Source organism: Morone saxatilis, unplaced genomic scaffold (genome assembly GCF_004916995.1).
Source record: "Morone saxatilis isolate NCDOM2014 unplaced genomic scaffold, NCSU_SB_2.0 Contig3, whole genome shotgun sequence".
Classification (NCBI taxonomy): domain Eukaryota; kingdom Metazoa; phylum Chordata; class Actinopteri; family Moronidae; genus Morone; species Morone saxatilis.
In genome coordinates, this window is record NW_023339873.1 from 20994199 (window position 1) to 21019140 (window position 24942).

General features: G+C 41.4%; 1 protein-coding gene across 1 annotated transcript in view; it reads right to left on the minus strand.

Annotated features, from left to right (window-relative positions):
• Nucleotides 1-891: 891 nt before the first annotated feature.
• The window catches only part of LOC118336676 (peroxidasin), a 48681-nt gene continuing 24630 nt past the window's right edge, over nucleotides 892-24942 (minus strand). Inside the window, exons 10-23 of the mRNA XM_035673346.1 lie at nucleotides 23689-23961; nucleotides 22774-23049; nucleotides 20789-20901; nucleotides 20145-20301; nucleotides 18042-18150; nucleotides 15586-15743; nucleotides 11118-12124; nucleotides 10448-10944; nucleotides 10137-10271; nucleotides 8857-9065; nucleotides 5757-5868; nucleotides 5339-5471; nucleotides 4601-4714; nucleotides 892-3635 (exon numbers count right to left, since the gene is read on the minus strand). Of these exons, the coding sequence (XP_035529239.1) occupies nucleotides 3492-3635; nucleotides 4601-4714; nucleotides 5339-5471; nucleotides 5757-5868; nucleotides 8857-9065; nucleotides 10137-10271; nucleotides 10448-10944; nucleotides 11118-12124; nucleotides 15586-15743; nucleotides 18042-18150; nucleotides 20145-20301; nucleotides 20789-20901; nucleotides 22774-23049; nucleotides 23689-23961 (3437 nt within the window). The 3' untranslated portion in view covers nucleotides 892-3491. The remainder of the gene's footprint in view (nucleotides 3636-4600; nucleotides 4715-5338; nucleotides 5472-5756; nucleotides 5869-8856; nucleotides 9066-10136; nucleotides 10272-10447; nucleotides 10945-11117; nucleotides 12125-15585; nucleotides 15744-18041; nucleotides 18151-20144; nucleotides 20302-20788; nucleotides 20902-22773; nucleotides 23050-23688; nucleotides 23962-24942) is intronic.

Consider the following 24942-nt stretch of genomic DNA (forward strand, 5'->3'; position numbering starts at 1 on the left):
CCCTGAGGGGAACATGAATGTCTATACCAGATTTCATGGCAATCCATCCAATAATTGTAGACACTCAAAAGTGCGAACTTCATAAAGGAAAGGTCATCTGGATTCATCCTCTGGGAACCAGGAGTGTAGATGTTGATATTTCAGAGAATAAATGAACACTTTAACCTCGTGATAACACTCGATAAAGTCACCAAGGTCAGTAAGATTCATTCTCTGGGAACCATGAAAATCTGTACAAAATCTCAATTGAATTGCAATCCATCCGACAGTTGTTGTTTTTTTTGTTTGTCCTCCCCAGAGCCCTGCAGCTAGCATGGCTACAAAAAAAGAAGCAGGGGTTAAGAGGTATGTTAGGTGCTAAGTCTGCAAATTCAAATATCAAAAGGCCCTCCAAAGGAAGTGCAGGAACCACTGAGAAAGTCCAGTGCAACTCTACAATTAGGACCAGTGTGTAGGATTTAGTGGCATCTAGCGGTGAGATTGCAGACCAAGTGTGTAGGACAAACTCGTGAAAGCTTTGGTTTGGTTCGTCCCTTCTGGGCTACTGTAGAAACATGGCAGACTCTGTAAAAGAGGACCTGCTCCCTATCCTGAAGATATAAACAGCTCATTCTAAGGCAACAAAAACACAAAACATAGCTATGAATATTATACTCCATTTCTGACAATAGAGCATTCTGAATGTTACACACAGGACCTTTAATGCAGTGTCCATGTTAACCTGACCTTGCTGTCCACACTAAAGCAGCACTTAAACTCAAGAATGGATCTGTATGGTTTTAGATGGATTTGATGTTCAGTGCATTAAATTTTGTGACAGACTAATCTCATCTGTTGTTCAGTTGTACTGCCAAGCACAGGAGCTGACAAAAGAACATGCACCAACATGAATGACTGTAATTCAAATGTGGCTTATTTATTTATTATTACTGTTGAGAGGCATACATTACAGTGCAAACCATTCTTTGGCAAACGTACAATACAAATGTCATAATAGGTACTATTATATCCACATTGACCACTGGTTAAGGGACAGTGTAGGTAAAGCATGTTCAGTCTTGCGGAGCACAGTGCATTCCATTGACACTTTTTTTTTAGGGTGGAAATAAAAAGAGAGGGAGCTATGATGAGAATAGAAAGTAAAAATAAACTAATACAACAGATATATGAAGACTGGTAATGAAGAGAGCTCACAGTGCTTTGACAGCCAAACTTTGGGACACTTTAACCTGTTAATGACAGAAACACACGCTCACTCATACACAAAGTTTATGAAAATATATCAAAATACTAAATTCAGTAAAACATACACACATTGGAGCACATGAGTAGGATGTGTAAATACAGGTGTTGTTGGGGGAGCCACCAACAGAAAGTAATGGAGAGAAAAATACACAACTGTAAACACAGTTTGATGTACAAACCTGTCCAGTATATTTAAACATATGATATGATACCAATTTACCAGTCCGACTGCCAGCCCCACAATCCATCTGGAATCCTGAACGGAACATTCCGGAGAGTATTATTTCTGTTTAGTGACAGATGCTTGCTCAGGACGTTACCGCATAAAGACAACAATGGAAAGGAACACTGCAGCTGCGGCCGCTTCACCATAATTAGGAGCAAAGCAAAACAGGAAAACAAAACCGTGACTTATGTTACACTAAGCAAGCCAGTGCATGGGGTACAATGAGTGGCATTTGTCTTTGTACAGTAACCTGTTTACACATGTATACCAGCTACAGGAGTATGGATTAAATCTGTGAGATGGCGGGGACTTGTTTTGATTGACACTGTATATCCCAATCATCAGCACCCCTCCCCCAACATTACCCTTGCTTCCCCTCTCATATGGCTTCCATTACAGCGGAATGAGGGTCAGAGGGCTAGAGAAGCCTGTGCTCCACACATGCTCTGCTGAAAGACGTCACCCCAGTCTCAAAATCTTTAACATGGCAAAGAAACATGAGCGGGGCGAGCATTCCTAGCCTATATCAACACTGAAGACGGTGCTCCCAGGGGGAAGTATCCAAACACTGTACACACACGAGCAAAACGTAAAGAAGGGAAAGGTGGAGTCAAAGTGGATGCTTGACAAAAGGAATGCATGCTAGCGTGTCCTTGTCTAAACTGGAGCTAGAAAGGTGCAGGTCCACAACAGCAGAGAAGAACAGTCAACAGGGAGAGTAACAGTCCTTCAGGTGTGTGTAGTCTGTGGACTAAAGACTATACATGAATAAACATAATCTGAGCAGGCCAGAAGGAGAATACTGCTATGGTAGAGTGAGCAGTACCAAAGGCTAAATCCTGACCTCATTACAACATTCATACATAGTTTTAAAGATAGACACGTGCTATTTATGTCATTTTAGAAGTAACTAAATCATACAATTGGCTTTACAAGACTGAGGAAAATACTGGGATAAAGTTCACAACATTACAGTGGTAAAAATGGATATTCTTTCACTGCTTTCTGAAAGCAAAATGAAACTTGGAAAGGAGCACGACAGTGCAAGAGCTGGTTTGAGTGTCCTGCAATGGGGAGCGCTACACGGCTCCACCTCACTCAAGTTCAGGACAGGCCAGCAGAGACAATAAGTAAGTTAACTAACAAGTTGTCCATGGAGAGAGGAGCAGTAATCAGTAGACATCTCTTTTTCATTACAAACATTTTCGTAGGGCTTCACATTATCTTCATATGTAAGCATTTTTATACAAAAAGGGAGGAAAAAAATACACATTTATAACATGATATAAAGCACCTTGGATTAAAAGATGAAGTAGATCTATTCATAAAAAGTCTTTTAGTTTGAATAAAACCATCCTCTCAGTTGTGATTTATCATAAAAAGGCATATACTGAGTGTATATAGGTTGCTTTGCATACAAAAGACAATACTTTGAAGGTTTGTATTTAGTGATTATTTCATTAATAAAAAAGGGGGAAAATAGCACCAGTTTTCGGCATCTCTAACCTGAGAAACTTTTGTGAGACAACAAAATGGCTGCCGCCTTTCAATCTACTTCCCTTTCCTGCTTGTCGACGGCAAGTGGCCCTGCGTTTTGTCACCAAGTGTTAGTCGCAGGAGAGCAAACACAGTGGCTGTTTGTTACACTTTAGAAGCCTCAGTGGACTTTGAGCAAGAGGTTTGTTCCTCCTGTTTACAATCCACCCATTCATCCATCCATCCAACCATTGCTTCAGAAATAAATCCATTTAGTGATCGCTGGCTGTTTGCCAGCAGATTTCAAACCGAGCCTCAGACTGCTGCCCCTGGAGGGGGCAACAATCCAAAAAGAAAAGAAAATCACCCCCCTCCCCTGATCAACGCAAAATGATACAAAATGAAACAAATGAAAAACTGAGGCTATTGGGTCTATTGAGGCTGTGGATTAGCACACCTTCATGAGTCTCATCCTCTCTCTGGATGTCTGTGTAAGTGTATGACTTTCAGCCATTAGAGTGTGTTTGTCGGGGGGTCCTGAGGGTTATTCATGGCGTGTGTCTGCTTTTTGCCTCCTCTCAATATCTGCCTGCTGGAGGCACACTGGGCAGCAAGCACCTTTTAGCTTGATGGGCTGTGCGCACTCGGCTGGTGGACAAGACTCCACAAAGCACGTCACCTGGGCATCCTGGGGGGAGGGGAAAGAAGGGGCAACAGGTCAGTTACTTTATTAGATTAGACTGGATTAAATGTTCTGGCCAGCTGCAGTACAAAGTACAAAAAGCACAAAAACTAGAGCAACTGCAATCTCATACACAGCAAAAGTTAAAATCACACTACTGTATGACTGATCACAGATCAAATGCATGCAAATATGTTTTTAAATGTGGGATGATGATTTCAATATGTGTGGTGATGAGCAGTCTTGTGCTTTTTTTTTTTGTTGTTTTGCCCATGATAAGCCTCTAGTTAGGTGCTTAATGACAAGGCTGAACACAACAATAAAGTGCTTTGTTTCAGAGACAAGATGTGTTGAACCAAACTGTTCTTTCCCAGACTGTCTTTCTCACTGCACTTCCGCCTGCCAAATTTAATTATTACCAAAATCCTCCAATTACAGGGGAGGCATGGAAGGTGGAAAGATTATAGTTTTGGGGAAGTGACGGGAAGGAGAGGAACACAAAAGAGAAACTGACAGCTGTGTTATCAGATGTGGTGAGCAAAATAAACTTTAGGTGGGAAAGATGACATCAAAAAGTAAGTGAGAGGGAAAGAGAGGACTGGAGAAGGAAACCAGGTTTGGCATGGAGCTGCTGTCTCCTGTGCCAGCAGTTGGCACCGAAAAAGTGTAAAAGATAAAGAATGAAAGGCAGAGAAGTGGCCTGTGCACACAAACAGTGTGGAGAGACACTGGTGCCAGGAGGAGGGTAATGCCAAGAGGTGCTGGATGAGGTGAAACATTGGCAGACAGAGAGAAACTGGGGCATTTAAACTGGGTAGACTGCTCATTTAGAAAAGGTTCTGATGGACATCCTGTCTTCAATGAGAAACATGGTGATAGTAAAGCTTTCAGAGTGTGAACATGAGAGGATTAAGTAGTGTGTGCATGTCTGTGTGTGTTGCACTGCATATTGATTTATATGTTGGACATACTCTGCATTCACATATGGTGCAGGAGTCCTTTTTCCACCGTTCTCCATCTGTCCGCTCACGTCCCTCACTATCAGTGCAGTCAGTCTTGCTCAGACGGGTCTCAAGTCTTTTAATCTGCAGAGACACAAGGACATTAACATTTACTCAGGTTGGTTCTGGTTACATACACTGACACTGCCACATGTCTCTCTCTCTCTCTGGCAACAAAACATACAGAACATGAGTCACGCACAGTCTGCATGAGAATGTGCAATAGAGTACAGAGTACAATAATGAAATATTAAGTGAAAGATACTGCCATACTAAACAATGTCACATTCTTTTAACTATTCAAAATGCCCATCTAAAACACATTTGCTATTATAAACACAACAATGCAGCACCCAAGACCAAGACCTTTACTGTAACTTTCTGCTTATATTATAAAAGACAAAATACATATGTGAGCATGTTCACATAAAGGAAATGCCTGACAAATGAACAAAGTGCTAAGATTTTGAGGCTTTAAAAGTACAGATGGTATAAGTAATACACCAATCATATACAGAAACTACTGGGTAATCAATCATCCAGTCAAAACTAACTAACTTTGAGTTACTCTATGTGGCATTTCACAATAATAAAGTTTTGAAAAATACTGTGAATGCAGAATCAACATTCACAATAACAGCTAGAATATGCGTTTCACATGCATGTGATTGCAATCTTTTTGTATCCGAGCGGAGTACAGACACTCACCTGCTTTCGTAAACTTGTGATCGTCTTCTGCATGTCGGAGACAAAGTCCTGGAAGTCGCTGATTGAGGGTTCAGTGCTTTTTTTGGAGGTCACAGTAACATTTACAAGACTTTCTACAGCTTCCTCTACAGGGCTGCAAAGACAAATGTACAAATGCAAAATCAGGTTCCGTTTCTACAGCTATCATCTCTTTATGGTATACCCTAAGACTATATAGACTATACACTCTGTATAATATTTATACACTTTCTAAATTCTTGCTTGAAACTGATATTTATACCTGCCAGTGCTGAATTATCGTCACAAAAAGAAAAGCCAGCATTTCATTAACACAACAGTCACGCAGACACCACAATGTCTTTCTAAACATTTAATGACACCCTTAATTCAATTATTTATTCCTGTTTTTTTGTGTTACCTGTTCTCCAGGATGCTGTTGGCAGGTCCGTCCCCTTTGTAGCTGTGCTCAGCTGATCTGCGTCCTCTAAAGTGGTATGACAGGGCGTTGAACTGACCCTTGGTTCTGCAGTCTGTTGGGGTCAAACACATTACACACACTGTGGTTCACTAACCGGGGCATAAACAATCACTGGCATTAACAACAAAGGCAATCTTTAATGCTCATCATTTTTCTTATCCAAAGTGATAAAACAGCAGCAACTAAGAGTGCAATGACCACACAGAAGAGAGGTAAATAGTCTCCCTTTGTGCATACAACATAAACACAACCACCCACGCATGCAAATGCATATATACATGAAACAGGAAACCGTAACTGCTGATGCCACTTTCTTTCTGCTTCAAAGTGCTGATCTAAGACTGAGGCTTATTGTATTACCATGCTTCACTCTCACGCTGCCATCATCATACCCACATCAAAGAGAATGAAAGACACAAACACACACAAACGCAGAACCCTGCTCATGCCCCAGTACACACCTGGGGCATGCTGAGTGTCAGCGAAGAGACATCAAGAGACAGTCCATATAAACCTGAGAGAGGACAGATGAATGGGATCAGGCCCTCCAGTTAGGAGGGCTTTACCGTTATCTGTAAAAGCTGGCTGCTCAGCTTCAGAGAGCCTTTGATTTACCAGACAACAGTCTGTAAAAGACAAAGACTATCTAAACACAACAAGACTTCCCTTCTCATGCTGACAGTATGCATGAGCACACACTCACACCCCACTGTGCTGCATGCTAACACACACGCACACAGACACACACGGACATTTAGGTTCTCAGCGGTGTCCTCTCTCTTAATTGAGCCAAACACAACTGTGAATCTGGCTGCAGCTTTACTGACAGACAGACAGAGACAAGCGCCTCAACTCTCTTCCCTCTTGTTTCTGGCAGGATATTCTTTGTTTATTAGCTTAGCTCTTCCCTTGTACATTTTGTTAAGGAAGGGTGAACACTGAGGTCAGAATCTGGGATGAAAGGAGAATAATTAAGAGGCACCATGTGCTGCTTATTAAAAGTTATTTTTGTAATTCCCTGTACACTGTAGCTTGTTCTCCAAAGACAATGAATTGATGAGGCCACCTCAGTTTATTCTTTTGGAAGCTGAGAAAACCTTAAACTAAACTTACATCACAGATATTTTATGCTTCTACATCAAACAACAATTCATTCATCCTAAATGCAGAACATATACTTCTGAATACTACTCTGAACTGACATGGTCTGATGTGACTGATGATCAAATCCACGTATCTGCTTTAAGCTTTTTACAGAAAGAAACTCATTCATTGTAATAAACTGAAGGAATATATTTTTGGAATTAATTTGGTACTACATTTGCATGTCACGTCAAGTGTTCATTGTGTGAAACTGTATTGACTGTGGTAACAATGGTGGCTAAAGCTTATATGAAACACGTGTGTGGGCAGAATATAGGGTGCATACACAGCCCTGTGATTTGTATGCTCTTTTTCACTCAACACTTCACTTCATTAGTGATTCAATGGAAAAAGGTGGGGAAGCTGTGGCTGTATGTTTTACAGTGTGCAGTAAATGGTCACATTATGTCACTGAAAAAACTGTGTATTCTCCATTAATCCTCCAGTTTCTAAAACATGAAAAAAGTATTTTTTCTTATTCAAGCTCTTCATAAAAGCTGAGGATACTTTCATTCTGTGTGCAACAATAGAAATTAGTAGATTCTTAATACTTATTCTATTACTAATATACTTTATGTAGTATTAAAAAACAAACATGGCTTTCAGTTCCTGAAGTTGAATTATTATATTCCTTAGATTATCTATTGTAATCTTAGACATTGACTCATTTCACAACTGATCATATCTACAAATAAATGATACAAGGCAAACAATCCCTATAAACCCTAATGCTGGTTTATTATCACAGCAGGGGGTGCCTCCTCATTCATCTCCTTTTCGCTTTGTCAGCTGCACCCATGGGTGGAATGTTTAAACATCCAGGACTTAACTCCAAATACCATCTCTTCCCCCTACAATTAGCAGGAGCAGCCTGTGAAAAGCACAACACTGGTTATGTCATTAGTGTTCAGGAAGAAGACGTCTGCTGTTTCAGTGAAATGATGATCCAGCAGAATAGCAATGGCATGACATTTTGTGGCATCAGACTTAGGCTAATTTCTGATCTGACAGAAGGAAACCACAGAGAAATGATCCCAGGCATAGTTTCTCTAGATTCAAACCTTTTCCTTATGAGGCGCTGAAGACCAAAACAATGTTTATTCTTCACCATTTCATCTTTTCTTCCAAGTTTCACACACAGTTAAGCAACGTGTACACTGACTTCGATTTGACTTGAACCGTACACAGGAGTGCTGTCAAGTAAATTGCAGTCAAAGAACAAGCTTATTCCTTTCAAAGGGGATGTTCTAAATTGCAGCATATAACAGGTGATTACTGTGAAACCAGGCCGCCTTGAGGAAGATGTTATCAAAGGGAAACAAAGGATGAGGATATTGTTTGGCTTTAATTTTACACAACAGCCCAGATACTGGACCAGTGTGAGCCAGTACCTGAGACGAATAGGCCACTTCCTGTGCTGTCCTATCGTGAAGAAAGGCAAATGCTTTAAGAGAGATGTCAAGATGACCAAAGATATGACTGTTAGAAGTAATACTTCTGTACACAACTGTGTTTTCAGAATACATCACATGGAATGGAAGACAGAGCCTGCTGGTCTTCAGTGAAGGATATTTGCAGCAAATTTGTGCAAGTTGATACTGTGATGAAATCATTTTTGAAACTTAAACTTATATTTTCAACTGGCTTTATTATGTGCGCCTCTACAATTTAATGTAATCCAATAAAACAGCCTTGCAATAAATCCTATCTCTGCTACAAGCTTGTTGTAGTTAGTGGTGTTTTGTATTAAGAAGTGTTTCTAATTTAATCTGTCCTTGTGTATGTAAACAGGGTTGAACAAATATTGAAATTTAAGAACCACATAAAGCACATCAAATCTCTTCAGAATTCTAAAATATGTGATTTGTGGCCCAGCCATCCCTCCACTTGTTCTTACCTTCGCAGCAGTCCTGCCACATGCGCAAGTCAATCTGAGGGATGTCGTCACAGCTTCCGTAGCCATGGGGCAGCTTGGCAACCCTGAAAACATCCTGCTGGATACGTGTGATGTTATCCCCGTTATCACACAGCACCCGTGTCAGAGAGGCCTGCTTCAACTGGGTCAGCTGGGCAGGAGTAAACACGCCTGGGTTTTCATACCAGAACCTGAACAAGACAGACAAAAGAAGTAGTGACTGAAAAATGAACTAAAATCCCTTTACACCTCTCACACTTTGACAAGATGGAGAAACACCTGGTGAGGAAGTTTTATGGCTTTAAATATAGACAATTCCTGAAAGAAATACCGTCTAAATATACCTTCAGGATATTGTATTGCTGCACTTATTTTATCTTATTTAAAAGAAAATAATATAGCAGCAAACAACTTATTACTTTGACCAAACCCGAGTTGGTGATTGTTGGAACAGTAGTTCTGCCCAATTTGAATAAAGTGACAATGTTACGATGATATGCAAGGAAAAATGACATTTTTGTCTCTGGAGTCTGGCTGTGAGTGATATTGATATTACTGCTGTCTCTGGTTAAACAATAAGGTTTATCTCTGTAGCGATCCTTTCCTTAATGTTGTCAGACACTTAGAATAACAATCCTGAGTCAGTGGTAAAAACAAGTAGACGTACTTTGACAGGTGCATTTGTCCACATGGACACGTGATACATGGAACGTTCCATGGCAGCCATAGCAGCCCATTTTACGGCTATTTTCATATCTAAATCAGTGAATTAAAGCTTTATTCTGACCAAACAGGCGTGATTGCTGAATTTTAAGTTGTTCCTGTCCAGTTAGAAGTGTGTTTTACAATTATTTGCTGGGTAAAATGAATAGTTTTGTCAATGAAGTATATTTGGCTTTAGTGCTCATTGTTTTGGTCTGAGATGCTGGTGCTTCAGTGCGACATCTAATGGCAAGTGAATTTTGAATATATACATAATAAGAGGGCCGGCTCAATAAAATGTAACAGATATATTAATTGATTATTTTGACTGATCACAAAAATATTGCTAAAAAGCTTTAGTCATCATTGTGCCTTATCATCTTGCTTATAACAAACAACATGCCTGACATTTCAGAATTCCAGCATTCTGAAAAAAGAAAAAGGGAAAAAGCAACCAAGAAGGAGCTATAAGAGTGAGTGAACTGGAGGCATTCTTTGTTTTTCTTTGAGGCAATGTGTTTGTGAATGGTGAGATGAGATGTGTTGTGACCTCACTGTACCTGTCTCCATCCCGTAGGCGTTTGAACTGAGTTGCCAGTAAACACATGAGGGTGGGCCCCAATCTACTGCCAGGGACCAGGTCTTCAGCCATCAGTGCAGGGAACAGGTCGATGTTCAGAGGAGTGCCATACAGCCTGCCACACAGGAACAAGTGTCACGGACACTAAACTATGCAATTCCCATCAAAAGATTCTTTGTATCAGAATGATTACGAGAACACTGATTATGCTTTCTTTCCTATTGCATACTGGTCTGGCCAAGTTATGGAAATTTCAAAAAATCTGAATAATCATCTTGAGTGTTTAATTACCTCTGAAGTTTCTCTCTCACGTTAGGATTCTTAATTTCATTCCTCAAGTCATCAAATGTCTGAGCCGAGGTCAGGTTACAGAAGGTCCTGTAATCATTATATGGGGGTATGCCATGATCCCGTCCTCTCTGTATATTCATGGCAGCTAGGTCCAGAGCCACAGCATGGGCCATGGAGAACAGCCTTTCCGTCAGCTCCGTGTTCAGCAGCTGTGTGGAAACCCGCATTTTACCCGCGACACCAAAGAGCCCACGGAGGAGTGGGTCAATGCCGCCCTCATTCACAATGCGGAACGGGGAGAAGAAGGCCCGGTGCAGAGAGATGTGTCCCTGGGGGATAGGCTGGAAGTCCTCGTCTAACCTGTAGAGGATTGGATTGATGAGGGTGTGCCCAAAGCGGAAAGCAGCAGTGGCGAAAGCACTGAGGATGGCGGCGTTAACATTGGGGTTGTAACCAGTGTATGGTCCCATTATCTTCATGCCTGCCTCACCCAGGATCTAGGAGATGAGAAAAAGGAATGTAACAGTCTTTGTTATTATCATCTTTATGGTTGCTACCAGTGTATGACTATTAATGAATGCTTTTCTTCTTGTTTTGGACATGAGAGAAACTTAGGTTAAAAAAGAGAATGAAAAACAAAGGACATTAGACTGAAGCTAACAGACGTTACCTTTGGCAACCAGTGACTGTAGGTGATGTGCTGCATCTGGGCCCCCACTATCTTCCTGGCCTCGTGGTAGATTGTGTCTCCGTCCCAGTGGGGGTTCAGTCGGAGTAGCTCTGTAGCTATGCGGTTGTGTTCCCTGAACCACACCGTGTGCATGGCGGTCAGACCAAGCTGCTCATTGGCACGGTGATCTCCAGCTAAGAAACATGGAATTGGACTTTCATTTTCATCCCTCATACACTCAGTGGGTGGTCCAGTCGCAAACGGCAGAAGTGGCTTCCCTGTTCGCTGGATGATACCTTGCCGTAGCAGCCCCCTTTGGCTGGCCAAGTCACGGATTTCCTCAGATTCATGTCGTGAGCTGCCATACACATTTGAAGCATCGATGTAAGAGGTCAGCTGGTTGATTTGCTCTCTTGGATATACGCTGTTCATGAGAAGAGAAGTCATCCCGCTGCCGCACACAGGGGTGGATCGGACAAAGAACATACAGCGGGCGCCACTTCGCAGCTGCCGTGGGTCATTGGGTGGGAACTGGATTGGAAAGCATGGTGGGTCATTGGTGCAGACCTGAGTGCACAGCTGGCCGTCAGAGAAGCGGGACTGGCTGAGGGCCGCCACTGTTGAGTCCAAATCGTGGTCTAGGAACTGACCCCACTGCATCAGCATGTGAGTGTAGCGGTCATCAGGAGTGATGGTCTCCGTTCCAATCATGGTGGTGGACACCAATCTCGGCAGAGGCAACCTGTACCCATTATGCAGCCGCTCAGTAGCACCTCTTGGCAGGTTGAAGCCATTATCATAGACTGACTTCAGGATTCGTTCGAAGGCAGTGAGTGAGGCACCCCACATAGGGTGCTGCAGGTTGTTGCAAGTCCCGTCATGGCTGCGGTACTTCTGGTGGAAGCAAATATCAGAGCAGTTGTTGAAGCGCCGGTGGGCTGTGCAGCCGGACAGGTTGGCAATCACGTCCAGAAAGTGAGGGGACACCAGGTCGTTGTAGCGAAATGCTGTGGGAAAGCAACATAAATTCAACACATGAGAAGTCTTGATAAGCATAAAAAATCACATTACATTAAAAAGGGTCAGTTCACCCCAAAATCAAAAATATATATTTTCCCTCTTCCCTGTAGTGCTGTTTAATTAAAAAAATTTAAAAATTATTTTGGTGTCAGTTGCTGAGTTTTGCAGATATCTGTTGTAAAGATGTTTCCAATGTGATGGAACCAAATGGCACTTGGGTGTTGTGCTCATAGTGCAAAAAAAATACATTTGAAAAATGCAAAAGCAATGGCTCTTTCCACATATCATAACCCGGTTACTCAAGATAAACCACAGACCTTGTTGTGAACAGGAACTGCAGGAACTTCACACACCAACTGTGGCTGGACGTTTGCTATCTCAGTGGTTCTAGGTGAGCTAGTCAACGTTAGAGCTCAGCTCATGAGTAGATGCATGCTTCCTTCTGTACAGTGATAGGTGGAAAGAAAATAGTTCCTACATGAAACTGGTCCTAACAAGGTGAGCTGTGGATTATCTTGAGTAACCTGGGTCATTATTTTCTGGAAAAAGACACTGCCGTTCTGAGCACCACAAGCCGAAGGACACCTGGTTCCATTATACTGGAGAGAAGGCAGACGTCTCTACGGCCAATATCTCCAAAACTCGGCGAATCACCCCGCAAAAGACTCATCCCTAGGGGTGAGTATACACCAACCCGCACATCATCCCATCCGATACATACATCCGATGTCCATGACACTACACAGTCACGCCACCCAAGTCATCAATTAGGAATATTTCTATGGCAGACACAATGTGTGCTGCTGGCCCTGAGAGTGGAAAGAACCTCCTGTCCTGAGGGCATAGGTAGCAGTATTTCACTAACCTGCCCTGACTTGCTTTGATATGAGAGAGTTCGTCTGTGAAAGCTCCAATGTGCAGCATATCAATGTGTATGTGTGTGTGTGTGTGTGTCTGTGATGTGTTAGCAATGTGGTGTTATGGTTATGTATGAGAACAAGTGTTTGTGCGGCCAACCTCAATGAGGGTTAGGTGAGACTTCCTTTTGAAATGGCATCAACTGCTACCAGCTTCCCACATTCTGTCACCTTACACACACTACTTGTGTGTCGTGCATGGGTATGTGTATGTGTGTGTGTGTGTGTGTGTGTGTGTGAATTCAGAGGAGAATGGGGAAACTGTGGTGTTGCCCTCCCAGATGAAATAGAGATACAATAAAAACAGCACGTTTGTTTCTGCTGACGGGCTGAACTCTCTGTGTTAGCTTGGTTTGGGGCCAGTGCAACAATGAACACTTGGTTGTTGGCATAAGTAATGAAAACACTGTCTCTCTCGTCTTTGTTCATATTTCACACAGCTCTATTGCTCTTTCCCTACCTCTCACCCCCCTATACTAACTTTCACCTAAATGTCCCCCGTTTCTACAGCCTGTAACTAATTTTTTTTTTTTTGATGAATCTGTTTATGTTTTATTGACTCAGGCAAAATTTTCCAAAGCACCACATATGACACACCATTGCCCAAAACACAGCTTGTTCACAACCGGTCAATTTGACCTTTGCACTGTTCAATCTAAACCTCCTGTACAATGAGTACTTTCATGCACCATAAAGTCAAATACATGGTGCTCCAATTTTCTTTCTTGGTCTACTGGACATTTTTCAATGCATATGTGAGTGCAAACAAAGACAGATGCTTCTACATATAAACATCCAAATCAACCTATGCTCTCCCAATCTCGCCACACACACGTAATTGAGACAATCTGTATAGCAACAGAAACCATCTTCAAATTTGTCCTGTGCTCGACAGTGATTGTAGGTTAAGTGTTGTGCGGTGTGACATAGGGCTAATAAGACTGTTTACGGGCTCCTTGTCAACTGCTCCATGATTACGTCTCTACGCCTCAGGTCATGCTTAAGAGAAAATGGCATACAGATGGTGGGCCTATCCACAGCCAAATGTTGCTCACAATAACATGGTAATTCATAGAGTGGTTGAGAATTGAATTACTGGCTGCATGAGACTTTGCTTAGGAAACTGGATGGGAGCTTCTTACTGAATCCACAGTGAGACTTCAGTAGAATGTTATGTAAATTCAAAGAAAATAACATTTCCATACACCATAAGCTGTACCCGCGTATCCTTAAGTGTCACAGGGGAAAATGACATTTGTCAAGACTAATAAGACAACTAATAAATATGCACAATATTGACAGAATATGCATCTATATCTATATTAGGATGATGTGTAGGAGTGTGTGTGTCCATTGATTTGTAAGCAGTTCAGTGCAACCCGGAGAAGTAATTGGATTACAGGCCTTCTATTGGCCATCAGCTGTAGCTTTCCTAGCCTGCAGCCTCTTTAAATCTTACCCAACAAGAGCAGCACAGATGTAAACACTGGCCAGCTGATATAAATCATCAAGTTTGTGTTTTAAAAGTGATTAAGCTTCTTTACCCCTTTGTATATGAAAAAGTTTCCTTCAACTAAGTAAAAATAAATGTAATTTTGTAATTAAAACCCCATGACAGGACACAACTTTATACATTTATCATGTACAGTGAATTGGTACAGTTACAACTTCATCCTATGTTTTGATCACTTTACGCATGTCTTAAAACTGTGGAAATGAATGTCATGTAACTGTAACATGTCTTGTGACTAGTATACCTTATGTACAGTGCTTGTTAGGCCAGTTTTGTACTGAACTGAACATAAAAGTTTGGAAAAGCAAGAGAGTATTACTAAACTGAAGATCAGACTATGGGCTGTATGAATGACAACGCATTCACTTACTGTTGTACGTACTGAAGTACCTTTAAACTACACAGTCAGTGACTATGAATCTTTGAGGTGGACTAAAGGAAGGGATTCGAATCAGAAAAGTGATTTGTAATTTCCACCTCTATTGTGAGGACCAAGTTGAACAAGATGAAAACCATTTCTTCTTGACGTCAGACTCTTTCAAATGTATGAACACCTATTAATCATTTCCTCCAAGTGTTAAGTTGTTCCAATGGTTATTCCCCATGCTACGCATACAGCATAATTAATAGCAATGGTGTGCCAAAGGCTCCACCCTACAACACCAGTAAACCAGAAAGCAGACTCTCATAGGCCAATGTAGTTCACACCCTGACAGAAAGCACCAATACATGGCTTTCTTCAGCTACAGAGCCTTCAGACACAGAATGATGAATGATGGAATTGGGTTTATAGTCAAATGATCAATTCTAATATTTGTTGAATCTGCACATGACAATTTGTCACATTGACAACTCACATTTTACAGACTGATGTTTCTCATTAAAATGATAGCGACAGCTTCTCTCATACATTTGCAGACACCTGCACAGTGACAGATGTGATCAGGTATAAAATAGGTACTGCAGCCTGGTTGGACCCTTTTAGTAGCAGCACAGTATATTTGGTTATCAGTCTCACCGGTGCCATTGGTGTCGACCATGAGACCCTGGTTGACGTGGTTCTGGATGAGCAGAAGAGTCTGCTCGAAGATCTCCCCGGCACGGGCCTGCTCCACTGTGTAGGGGTCACGTGGATACCGGAAAAGAGCTAGCAACTCTCCTGGTGTACGAGGCTGACTGGAGGGATGAGGGAAGAGAATCAAAGAGTGATGAAGGAGAAAGAACAATGAATGTGATGGTATGTGTAGAGAACATTTAAAAGCAGTGAAAATGTGTGGGAGTAAAGAAGGGGTAAAAGAAAGACACATTAAAAGAAAGACTATTCAGATTTTATGTTCAAATTACACTCTTTTGGGTATATCTTTTTTCTTTTCTGCTCGAGGGCAGCAAAAGCAGGCAGAGGATCCTCTGATGCTTTCCAGAAAATGTCTTCGCTGCAGCTCGAGCAGGTCAGAGAGTTCGAACAGAGAAGCCCAAAACATGCACAAAGATTTTAGTCATTTCACTCATGAGTTGGATCTCCTTCATAATGAGCTTACCGCTGAGTTGGTGTGCCTGACTGTGTTGTTCCTGCTTTCACTCCCTCTTGAACATCACTGGATTGCTATCACCTCAAGCTACTTTTTAGTGTATTCAACTCTGGCCTTTGAAGCTCAGCCCCCTTAAGGGTCTGGGGTACTATTAAGCCACGTGCCAGATCCACAGGTGTTCTAACCAGCCCAAGATGAAAAACTAAAATTGTCTCATTATGCAAGTAAAATGATGACATAATGCACATGTAAGCCAAGTTACTATTGAAACATGAACATTTTATTTGACATCTTAATTTGTTTAAAACTGAGATCTTGGAAAAAATATGAGTATTGGTTAAATAGTTTTTTATTGGATTTCTGGTACAGCAGCAATGCACTCAGCAATACTCAAATGCACAGAATCTAACTGTCATAGCATAATACACTCTTTTTCTCCATTGTCATTCTGTTTTTTTTTATTGTTTCCAAACCATGTTCAAAGACCCTGATGCCATCAGCCAAGAAAGAGGCTGCCTCTTAATCTGTGATTGCCATTAAAGAGCACTGGAAATCCCCAAATCACAATTCAGGTTACCACTGTGTGTTTGTGTGTGCATCTCTCTTCTTCATGTGTGTACATGTGTTTGTGCACTGTATTTGTGTGTGCATGTTTGGGCAGAGTGTATGAGTGTGCGTGCCAAGAAAAACAACTGCTAACAACATCATTCAACAGGATGGAAACACTTATGAGCTACATTGAAACCACCTACATCTCTTACAGTGACAGAGTGAAATGAAAACATCACTGAATAAACAAAGACTTGAAGACACAATCATTTCCTTTATCATCCTGAAAATGATTATGTTGATGAACCAATGAAAAGAGGTTGACATTGTAAAGATAATGAAAAACTGTGAACAAGCAGTCACAAATATAGACTGCAGCTGTCAGAATAACTAGCTGTTAGCACTGCACCCTAAGGCACTGTTTCTATTGGGAGCAATCTGACCTGAAACTTTAAAAGTGCTGTGCACTGAAACAGGGCAGTGCAGCAATAGAGCAGCCCCTCTGAATGGCCACACTCTTTCCCTCAAGCCTCTGACTCAGACTTTGAACATGCAAGTCATGCGCCAAGATGATGTGAGACAAGCTATTTGTATTCTAACTTAGGCCCCATGAGCATGTAGCTCTGGACTGAGTCTGTATCAGGCAAAATACTTCAATTAGTCCACATGAAAAAAAAAAACTAATGACATAAAAGATTGGTGCTCCCATCTGCTTAGTTATAAGACATACAAACTTTCTTGTTAATAATTTTGACAGACGTGATCTGAGTAAAAACTCAATTTGAATTACTCAATGTTACATTAGATTGCCCTCAGTGTTATCTGCCAAATAAAGGAATTCAGACAATGAATATAAAATAAATAAGGAGCTGCTTGAAGTTGTAGACTCAGTAGCCGTTAAATGCCTAATCAAAAGCAAAAAGTACTAGCTGTACGCAACTTTTTCTTTCTAGTAGACTTTATACAGTAAGCGAGAATATACATTGCAAAACAGAATGTCCATAGAGAACAACTTCTTTGGGGTTAACTATTCTCTTCAATGCACAGCTGCCACATAAACATAACTTGATGGTGTGAATGCTAGCCTTCGCATACTTGTGATTAGACCACCAGATTGATTACAAGCCCAAGCCGTTACAGTATTTATGAAAGACCTCCTAAGCCAGACTAATGTGGGGGAATGTGACTGTGTGCTGTGAGATGGAAATATTAAGCACAATCTTATTTTGCACGACAATTTAATGATAAGATGTTTCATGTTTTTCATTACATTCCTAACCGCTAACACATACTTAATAGCATGGCTTTCTGATTCAATCATATGAGTGTAAAGACCTGAGCGTCACTGTGTGTCTGTGTGTATGTGTGTGTTTGTTGTGTGAGTTTCATATCTTACCCATCAAAAAGACGTCTCCTTGTTGACTCAATAGCACTGTCCACATTACGGATGGCCTGCTCTATGGATGTGCTCACAAACGTGTCCCCCTCTCTGCTGACTGCAGGAACTGATGGTACATGGAGACAGACAGACAGATTCGAACCAAGTTAAACCAGGTTAAAAAGTTGAATATGTTTGGACCTGCAACTTTATTGGGGTGTATAAGCTTGCTCAACATACCCAGCAGAGAATTTATTTTCCACTTGTTGGCATAATTATGCTACACAACCCAGTGCCAATACATTATATGCTTTAACATACAGTACATAAGCTCCAAAATACACTTAATGCATAAAAACCAGGTAAGGAAATAAAGCTTAGGTTCAAAGTGTTCTTTCTGAACCTTTTAAATAGGTGCTGCACTTCAGCTTCCCTCCTGAAGTTGGAGGGAACACATTTTTGGCACACTCCTTCATCTTAGTGTGCCATTGAAAACAGCGAGATGGTGACGTGAGGACTAAGAGAGTCCAACAACAACTGAGCACATTGACACAGTTTATGGTTCACCAGCAGAGTGCTGTGGTCTGACCTGAGAAATCTCAGCAGGAAACACCAACACACACAGGGAAGAGCTGACAGGAATCTGATAGCATTGCAGTAGAGTGTGACTAAATTACTGACTGACTTGGACAAAGAACATCAACAGAGGGCTTCTCACTCTCTGGACTGTACACAAATGTGGCAGCAATATACACTGGCAAAATATTACACCTCTTGATATTGACTTTAAAGCCCCTTTTGAATTATCCACATCACCTGTCTTACATATTTGTAAAGACTCTTTCCATACATTTTAAGACCTCATGGACACTTGCACTTTTGAGCAGTTACCTTAACACACTTTAACTTAGATTTACTATACATTGATGTAAGACAGCATAACTAAACAGCCCTAGTTTGGGACAACTCTATAAACCATTGTAACTGTGCAACATAATTCAGATGGGTGGGCGGGAACAAAATGAAAACCGAATAAAGCACACAGAATCCCACTACTACCCACGATTCAATTTATGTAAGCTTTAGCATATAGCCTTTTTGGACTAATATACATTTGTCATTGCAGCAAACAGTCTACAAAATTGAATACCTTGTAAAACAATGTTTAATGCTTTTCACTAAATTTGTTTTAATAGTTTTTAAAGACCCCCTGTCACAGCTTACAAAATTATTTTCCTGGCTGTCCTGCTTCACTGTCTCTTCTTTATTTCATCAAAAAAATTAAGGATAATGGCTTTGACATGCATTCACCACATCAGTGCCTCATGGAGAAAGGGAGTGTCCCCTGTATTTTGTATATTGACTGTGAGGTCCAGTGCTGTATTTTAACTCTGCAGTAAATTGGTGTCATCTGCATGCAACAGTTATGTTAATGCTATATTAGCTGAAGCATGTGTAACAAATGAATTATTATACATCACAAGTTACAGCAGGATCTAAGACATTAAATCAGGGACCAACATTAATATTTGAACCCTACATTCAGAAATCTACTTGCACAATGTCGGTTATCAAATAACAAAGACTTAAAGATTAAACATGACAATAATTTAAGTAAATTAATCAGAACAAGGACAAAAAAGGACTTGATGGATGTGAGTGAGTGAGCAAGTGAGTGAGAGTACAGGCTATATCAGATTATACACATCTATAAACCTATTGAGACCAATTGTATGGTTTTAAACAAAGTCTTAACATCCAACTGCAATACACGGTAGGAGTTTAGCCTTCATCATACTGGGCTTGTACAACCCTCAACGGAGATGAAGATGGAGCAAGATAGCTCAATTTCTAGCTACTCCCATCATGTGTTGTACTCTTTTTTTACCACTTGCTGGATCAGGCAAGTGAGTTGCTAGATTTACTAGCCCGGCACGGCATTTTACTAGATCCAGACAGTCCTTATTGCTTGTAAATTGTCAGATCATTTTGTTTTCATTTTAGAGCAGTTATAAAAATGACAAAACACCATAGTTCACCTTAGGTTTTATCACCCACGTGACCAAATTTGCTACAGCAAAAGTGTCAGGTTATGGACTGCTGACATCAGTTGTGTCTTACCTGTTACAGTGAGCACCATGCTAGCAACCTGGTAGCCAATGGGATTGCGGGCGACGCACTCGTAGCGTCCAGCATCAGCAGTGCCCACGTCCTTCACCTCAAGATAACCTTCAGGACTGATGTGGAACTTACCACTCTCAGTCACCTGTACACCATCCTGGGACAGAGAGGGTGGGACAAAGGGCAAAGGTCATGACCCTGGGAGTTAGCATGTGGTGATGGGTATCAAATTACGAGCAGCCTCACAGATGGGACCTGTTATGTCTGAGCTGTTTAGTTTGCATAGATCACAGTTACTTCACTGTCAGCATTCCTTCATAAAATGACAAAGTAACCACAATCCATTTTCCCGGCCCCAGTCCCTTTCTTCTTCACTGTTCTCTTTCAACCACCTAAGCACTTGTCTAACCCCATGACCTCTGTGGTAATGAGGCGCCAGGCGCATTCTCCAAAGACCTGCCCTACTCTGCCTCTGATTGCCTAGTGTTCGTTGCCTTTGTTGGTTACGTTAGGGTTAGCCAATTAGAGGTAGAGTAGGGGCAGGTCTTCGCGGAATATAAGTGGAGGAAAAAAAAAAAGAAAAAGAAAAAAAAAAAACTTGTTCCGGGTAGCTTACTCAGCCAACAGTAGCTTTATCATCTAACCTTGTTCCAGGTGAGGACAGGTTGTGGCTGGCCCTGAGCACTGCAGGGAATCTGGACGTCCTGGCCAGACTCCACCGTCAGGTCCCTTGGAGCATTTGTGAAAACAGGCGTTACTGAATGAGTTAAAACATACACACACACATGCGCATGTGTTAATAATTATACATCGGTGCTCAAAATTATTGTACATGTAAAGTGCATTTTGCAATAAATCACAGCAGACATAAAACTCTAAGACTGAGCATTTTACTCCTGCATATACTCACAGAATATACACACACTCACAGTGTTTGTGTTACACTGCAGTTGCTATTTTTCTTTCCTCTATTGCACGGCTGCAAAACATTACACAGCTTAAAATCAATGGAGCTCAAAGGGAGATGGAGGCACAGTATTTTGAAAGGAAATGATGCATTTGTTCATGTGGTAGCAAATAGTGCAATGAGGAAGTGCTCACAGTGCAACAAAATTGTGTGAAATGTTGTGTGAGTAGCATCTGATTCCTTTTTAAAATATGAAATGTAATTTACAGATGTGATACATACATACACACTGTCTGACAATTCATTGAGGTAATGCGCTGTTTCCCAATTGTGTACAGAGATTGAGGATGCCAACAATCACTGACACACACGTGTTGAGTATTGTTATAGTGAATGAGTCACTGTGTCATACTGTCTAAGATTCATGACACAACTCTTCCACCGCTGAGGTGTCTGGTGGGAAAAGGTGGATGTTTGCCCCCCACAAACCATGTTCAAATTCCTTCATGGTTCCCATGTAGCACCCTCCTGGCCATGGGAAAATCCCACACATTTTAGAACACAGTGGAGTGGGAGGCAGTTTCATAGTAGTCTGACACTAATTAACTGCCTTTAAATCAAAGTTAAACTTTCTAAAACACAGGGTTCACTGCAGTGAACAGTACACAGCATTAAAACAGCAGGCAATGTTCTACCAGTACCACTGTGACACAGAAAAATCGGGGATGTGAACAATGAATGATATATTGATACTGAAATATCTGTTGAATGGAGACAGCAAAAAAAATAAATAAATAAATCATCCAAAAAAAAATTACATCCTGTTAATCCCTGCTTTCACTTTCTTCTAATGCTTCGTCTATTCCTCTGCCCTTTGCATAAAGCAGCTATCATACACTGCCAGCATGGTTGTGGGCTTGTACAGCACTTTACCAGTGTGGGGCCATTACACAACGTGTACTTTAAGCCATGTTAACAGCCATTACTACATGGAAAAACATGGTGTCATCACAGGATTACAGACTGCCATGCTTTCCTGTGCTACGCCAAGCCTGTAATTTCAGACACACACACACACTCACAAAATACAACCATCTGTACACAAGAAAAAAGCAGTGAGACAGACCAACTTATATATGGCCTATTTAAAAAAAAAAACAAAAAAAAAAACAATTATGTAAAAAATACACGCAAACACATACGAACATGTAGAAAGAATTACAATACAGCACAGTATAATGCAGTGTATAGTGCACTTACATTGCACATAAAACACAAAGATGAAGAGGTTGTCTACACAAATAAGCTATACACACACACACACACACAGAGCTATATGCTTTCAGTGTATAGATGCATTAAGCAGTTTAATACCAGACTTGCATGTGTAAATGACAAATTAGCTGTGAATGGATAGTACTGCACCACTCCTACTGTCTTTACATTTTACCACCTAGCACTTCCCTCCCCTCCTCCTACACAATCATGCAGTGTTTGAAGAGGGTTTTCAGCAGCCACACTAACAACCTGTATATGACAGCCATTATTCAGCCACATTTTTCACTCGTCTGTCTTACAAAGCCTCTGTTAACCACTGCAGTGTTAACGGCTTGATCTTCCCTCCCACTTATAGTTAACTGTACCTAACGTAACTGTGACCTGAACTATCGTTTTGCTTCAAGTACACATGGTCATCTATATTTATTCACCCTACACCCTCACCTCTCTGCTGGATGCTGAGCTGCACAGCAGTGTGCACAGTCCCCACAGGGCTGACTGCCTGGCACTCATACTGGCCCTCGTCATGGGCAGCCACCCGGGTGATGCGGAGGGTACCAGAAGACAGGACCACGTGGCGGCGGTCTAGGGGTAATGGACTGCCCCCACGTGTCCAGGCAATCACTGGCTGGGGGTAACCACTTGCCTCGCAGGGGAAGTCCACCGTGTGACCTTCTAAGACTGACTGGTCCTGTGGTGTGAGCGTGAACTGGGGGATTGCTGAGGGCAGGAAGGGGAAAAAAAGCAGTTCAATTTTGTATTAAAAAAATGTATCTTGCCTTTACCTACAATGGCAGGCCACATTAAAGAGCTATTAGACTCCTGATTCCCAACAATTACAGCTGAAGCTTAAGTGAGTGCAGGGGTTAATTCAGAGAAAACCAAACTGCTAATGTGAGCAATATAAACTTTAATTTGATCTTTTTAATTAAATCTCAAAATTATTGATAATTTGATCAACTATGATACATTTAAGTTGTAGTTGCTGATTGCAATGCCCTGCCTCACACTGCTTACTTATCTAGTGTGAGTAGATGTTGGCAAAGCTTCAAGGAAGGCCTTTTTGGTGTAAGAAAACTCTATATCTATAACTGTATATCTCAGCATTTGATTCATTTATGTGAAGAAAACTGAATAAAAAAAAGTTTATATTGCTTGAGCTAACAGTACAGTGAGAAGAAAACACTGAGTTTGTCAAAAAAGAAGCCTATTAAGTATGTTGTTAATACTGTTAAGAAAAAAGTTGGGAACCACTGTTATAGTGAGTCCCCAGTGGCAGGTTTGCTTAAACATAGGAAGGAAAGTAAAGACACCATGCTGTACAGGAAGCTACAATAATTAATTAATTCTGATGCCTACCTTGTACAATGATATATGCTGTAGCATGTATGGTATCAACATTATTGGAGGCAAAACAGGTATACTGTCCTCCATCAGCCTGAACCACGTTCTGGATGTAAAGCCCTCCAGAGGGGGTGATGTTAATGCGAGCGTCGTTGGGCAGGGGTGTCCGATCACCCTTTGTCCAGGAGACCCGGGGTTGTGGTTGGCCTGTGGCACTGCATTCCAGGGTCACACTCTCTCCCACCAACACCTCAGTGTTCTGGGGCTGGATCACAAAACTTGGCCGCGCTGGAAAAGCAGGGGCAGAGGGGAGGGAAGGATGTGGGAATAGGGTTAGATTAATTAGGTGAGAGGTGGTAACATGTTTCATCTGGACTAACTTTGGGGTATTAGAAAACTAGTGGCAAAATGTTCAAATGCAAGCCATTGAGAAAATTCAGTTAATCCACAAAAATCATCTTTGTTTGATTCTTGTTCTGTCAATAACGCCACTTTGACAAATGCTAAAACAACATCCTATGTGTTTCACAAAATGTGGTTGGGTCCTGTCCATATTTGGCCGGTGATTACAGTGGAGTCAGAGGAAATATGTACACAGCGAGGGGGCTGGCGTTTACAATCACACAGAGACAGGAAATGCACAACATCTGCTCTCAGAAACTCTTTCTTAACTAGAGTTCGTCACCAGGCCCATCCATCACCTGATGGTGACCCTTGGGTCATCTAGAGACAGCCATGCTAACCTCCCACAGCGACAGCTATTGGCACTATGACTGATTGATGTGTGAGTACTGTTTAAGTGTGTTGAAGATAGAGAGAAAGAGCAACAGAGGACAAAATGTACTTGTGTGTCTGTGTTTTTATGTGGGGGGGGAATTTCACATGAAAGCCAGCAGGCTTTGCTCACGGCTCATTGGGACATCCCAGTTATTTGACCTGCTGAACTCTGGAGGTAACCTCTGTGCTACTCACAGAGCACACACACCTTGCTCTCTTTTAACAGAAAGTGATCATATCAGCTTTCTAGACATAATATATGATCTCATTATCATTGCAATCAAAGGTTAATTAGCCTGGAACTTGATATGACTGAGAAAACATTGAATAATAAAAATAATAGAATAATAGAATAATAAAGCAGCTTAATTAAGTAACAGGTTTCCTGTTATTAGTCTTGCATAGCCAGACCTCTCTCCACAGTTGCCCCTGCAACTGTGTGTCCGGGGGAACTTGTTTTGGTTCAAGATTTGCACGTGGTTGTTTATATTC